Here is a 3,747-nt window from a genome sequence, read left to right on the forward strand (position 1 = left end):
TCTGAGCCTGAGCAGCGCTGCGCTCCGCGCTGACCAGCTGCATCTAAACACCTAAAGTAAAATAATGATGTCAGGTTTTCTTCAGGCTGAAAGGAAACATTGTCAGCATGTTATAGTTGTTACTGATTTATGGTTATATTGACGTTCAGGAAGAATCGATTCCTCTGAACGGCTCCCTGCTGTGAACGGAGGGACTGGAGCTGCTGTTGGGTTTCATAATTATCATCTTTATTTATATTAGGTATTTAAATAACAATAGATTCATACAATCAATTTATTAATGTGTGGATAAGAGGATTTCTGTTCCTTTACAACATTTAAACAAATGTTAATTTTAAATACTTAAAGTCAATTTAGCACTATTTATCTATATCAGCCGATACCTCAGATATCGGCCCGGTATCGGCAGTGAATGCATCGGTGCGTCTCTATGTAGAATAAAACCCAATTCTACTCCAGAACCAGAACCGGGCTCTGTGTGTGTGTAGCTACAATGTCAGGACTGTTGTTCCAACAAACTCGACACTGTGGGGACCAACTGGGCCTTATGGGGCCCACCAACCGGGTCCAGGCCGTTTCTGGGTTCTTAAGTTTGGAACTCAGTTTAGGATTCATGTCAGGATTCGGCTGCAGAAATAAAACAGCAGCGGAGAGAAAGGAGAGGAGAGACGGGATGCAGACAGGAAGGTGTGTGTGTGGGTGTGTGTGTGTGTATGGGTGTGTGTGTGTGTGTGTGTGTGTGGGAGTGTGTGTGTGTGTGTGTGTCTGTGTGTGTGGGTGTGTGTATGTGTGTGTGTGTGTGTGTGTGTGTGTGTGTCGTACGTTGCTGTAGATGTGCTGCAGCGTGTCCCTGGCGTTGCTCACTGACAGGTCTGTGTTCATGACGAACTTCAGGCCGCTGGCCGTCTCGTAGTAATGGAGCCGGTACTTACTGGTCTGGAAGGACAGGAAGCCGTCCTTCCTGGGGACGCGTTAAGGACCACAGGAGGACAAGAGGACACMCTGGTAACCTGGCAACCAGGTAGCTGAGAAGGATACATGTCCTGAGGAGACATCTTGCTGACGAAGGACCTGATGGAGAACAGCATCCCGTACATCAGCTTGAACTCCTGCAGAGAGAGAGAGACACACACACACACACACACACACACACACACACACACACACAGGTTACTGACTGGTTATCGCTGGTTGTTTATTGGTTTGTTTCAGTGTGACGTCACCTCATCCTTCGAGATCCCCGCCTGCTTTTTCCGGTTCCACTCGCTGTAAAACAAGCAGCTCCCATTCCGGTCAAATATGTACAGATTATGAACCGTCATCTGAAGCACAGACCACAAACAACCAGTCAATAAGTCATGTTAATAAATAGAGACAATAACTCAAGCTATGCCGAATCAAASATCTGCTTCTCCATATTTACCATATTTATGGCAATAATTTTCGAATGTGTCTCAAAGTTTTAAATGTTGRAATCAAATATATTTTTAATGGAGTCTGGTTCATCTCCGCGGTCAGATGGAGTTTAAAAGCCAAAAAATAAAAATTAAAGCCCAGAATCCAGATTAAACGTACAGACATACAGTTAGAGAGATCTTGAAACCAAGTATTGGGGAACAAAACTAAAAAATAAACGTTAAAACAACAATAATATGATTATTTGTGTCGAGAACTGTTTACCTTCTTTTCCTGTCTCCGTCAGGACCTCACTGCGTAGCTGTTCGCTTACATGCCGGATTTAAATCTTTCTTGCTTAAATAAAGATAAGTCATAGTTAGGGTTTTTTTTCTTTCATTTTTTAGTTGTGTTTTTAAGCAGACAGTATATTATGGTATATTGTAGATAGTGAAGTGCTTCTCACTGTTTTCACTTTAGAGGTCTCCACTTCAGTGCCGGYGTAAAATGAATTAAATCCCGGCGGTATTAACGGACACCTCCTCCTTTACTAAGCGTTGAGCTAAGTAAGTGAAAAAAATGGCGGCCGCAGCGTCTATGATGCCKATCTTCGGGCACCAGATTTCSTCTAAAAATGACCTGGTYCCGGACTGGAACAGGGAGGAAGTCAGCACAGGGGTAGGTGCGGGGCYSGCGGGACCAGAGTGGRCWGGGTTYGGGTCGGTTCGRTTSTTGGTGGGGCCATTTTAAGTCAGAAATGATTCAGAATGAGACAGCAGATATGCTGCAGCTAGCTSTGGCTAACGTTTGCTCACGCTGGTTGATGAAAGATTAGAAAGTTAAATGAAGATCAGAACTGATCATTGTTAATAAAGGTCTTTAGGGCCAAAAACATTAAATAAAGTTTCTAACCGGGCCGGGAGCAGAACCTCCGCCGGTCTGACCCGCTCAGTGGKTCTTTTATTCCTCTTAGTGTCGGAGGGATGGTCTTTTTTCTATTGTCGGACAAATCGTTTGCATAATTACTGTGTCCGACAAAGAGCTCGTAAAATAAAAGTGAGTTTGACAGCAACATAAAAACATGCCCTCTGTCCGATAACTGGTGCACGACTTGGCTAATGTAAAACCTTGGTGGCAACAAGCAGATGCTTCTATTATCATCTCTGTCCCTGTGGGTCGATGGGGTGTCCGATAATTAACTGACCCARTGAAGGCGACCAGAACCAGCTGAGGTCTGCTGAACAGAACCGTTCTGAGCTTACCGTGTATGTTTCAGACCACCATCATGGCGGTGGAATACGATGGAGGAGTGGTGATCGGGGCCGACTCCCGGACCACCACAGGGTGAGGACACCTGGAGGGTAACCATGGTTACCTGTCCCCGGTAGACTCACCCCCCTCTCTCTCTCTCTCTCTCTCTCAGAGCTTACATCGCCAACAGAGTGACGGACAAACTGACCCGAATCCACGACAGGATCTACTGCTGCAGGTCGGTCCTGGTGCCGCTGCAGGAGGACAGCCGGGTTCTGGTCCAGTTCGGGTTCTAGTCGGTCTTTCTGTGTGTTTCAGGTCTGGATCTGCTGCAGACACTCAGGCCATCGCTGAGGTTGTTTCCTACCAGCTGGGCTTCCACAGGTACCAGACCGGGTTGGTAGGCGCCGTGTGGTTCTGACAGGTGAAGCTCTAACTGTCCCCCTGTCCCCCACAGCGTGGAGCTGGACGAGCCCCCCCTGGTGGAGACGGCGGCCAACCTGTTCAGAGCCAGCTGCTACCGGTACCGGGAGGAGCTGATGGCYGGGATCCTGGTGGCCGGCTGGGACCGCAGGAAGGGAGGACAGGTGGGATTACAGGGACGCCTGGGGTCCCATGGCCCGGCTCTGGCCCAGTCCAACCTGGTTCTGACCTGGTTCTGTCCCCCAGGTGTACTGCGTTCCCATTGGAGGGATGCTGGTCCGTCAGCCCGTGGCGGTGGGCGGCAGCGGCAGCACCTACGTCTACGGCTTCATGGACTCCAACTACAAACCGGGCCTGAACAAGGACCAGTGTCTGGAGCTGACGGCCTCAGGTAAGGCTGCTGCATGGCATGCTGGGAGTTGGAGTCCTCAGGATCTGACCGTGTGTGTGTGTGTGTTGCAGCTCTGTCTCTGGCCATGGAGAGGGACGGCTCCAGCGGCGGCGTCATCAGRCTGGCCTCCATCTCTGAGGACGGCGTGGAGCGGCGGGTCATTCTGGGAGACCAGCTGCCCCGGTTCTCCACTCACTGAGCGCGCTCACTTCCTCTGTTCGTGTTACATGTGTTAATAAAGGTTTCAGTCTGTTACTCAGCTGGGTTTGGCTCAGTCTGTTCTGATC

General features: G+C 49.1%; 2 protein-coding genes and 2 long non-coding RNA genes across 6 annotated transcripts in view; 1 reads left to right on the plus strand and 3 right to left on the minus strand.

Moving 5' to 3' along the window:
* The window catches only part of LOC108166012 (uncharacterized), a 1,244-nt gene extending 540 nt beyond the window's left edge, over positions 1-704 (minus strand). The window contains exon 1 of the long non-coding RNA XR_001776328.1: positions 384-704. This is a non-coding gene — a long non-coding RNA (uncharacterized LOC108166012). The remainder of the gene's footprint in view (positions 1-383) is intronic.
* The window catches only part of trappc1 (trafficking protein particle complex subunit 1), a 3,069-nt gene extending 1,304 nt beyond the window's left edge, over positions 1-1,765 (minus strand). For 2 of the 3 annotated variants that reach the window (XM_017303491.1, XM_017303490.1), the window contains exons 1-3: positions 1,224-1,322; positions 1,039-1,109; positions 823-961 (exon numbers count right to left, since the gene is read on the minus strand). In XM_017303491.1, the coding sequence (XP_017158980.1) occupies positions 823-961; positions 1,039-1,109; positions 1,224-1,322 (309 nt within the window). Of the gene's footprint in view, positions 1-822; positions 962-1,038; positions 1,110-1,223; positions 1,323-1,680 lie in introns of those variants that run through there. The other variant, XM_008403141.2, reaches the window with a different exon arrangement.
* LOC103460827 (uncharacterized) overlaps positions 1-3,298 on the minus strand; it is a 9,215-nt gene extending 5,917 nt beyond the window's left edge. The window contains exon 1 of the long non-coding RNA XR_533006.2: positions 3,288-3,298. This is a non-coding gene — a long non-coding RNA (uncharacterized LOC103460827). The remainder of the gene's footprint in view (positions 1-3,287) is intronic.
* On the plus strand, positions 1,939-3,719 carry psmb6 (proteasome 20S subunit beta 6). Its single transcript, XM_008403140.2, has 7 exons — positions 1,939-2,073; positions 2,672-2,739; positions 2,819-2,884; positions 2,965-3,030; positions 3,104-3,233; positions 3,316-3,460; positions 3,532-3,719. Exons 1-7 carry the CDS (start codon positions 1,975-1,977, stop codon positions 3,657-3,659), a joined length of 702 nt encoding a protein of 233 aa, XP_008401362.1. The 5' UTR covers positions 1,939-1,974; the 3' UTR covers positions 3,660-3,719.
* The last annotated feature ends 28 nt before the right edge of the window (positions 3,720-3,747 follow it).

Source organism: Poecilia reticulata, unplaced genomic scaffold, assembly GCF_000633615.1.
Source record: "Poecilia reticulata strain Guanapo unplaced genomic scaffold, Guppy_female_1.0+MT scaffold_303, whole genome shotgun sequence".
Taxonomy (NCBI): Eukaryota; Metazoa; Chordata; class Actinopteri; order Cyprinodontiformes; family Poeciliidae; genus Poecilia; species Poecilia reticulata.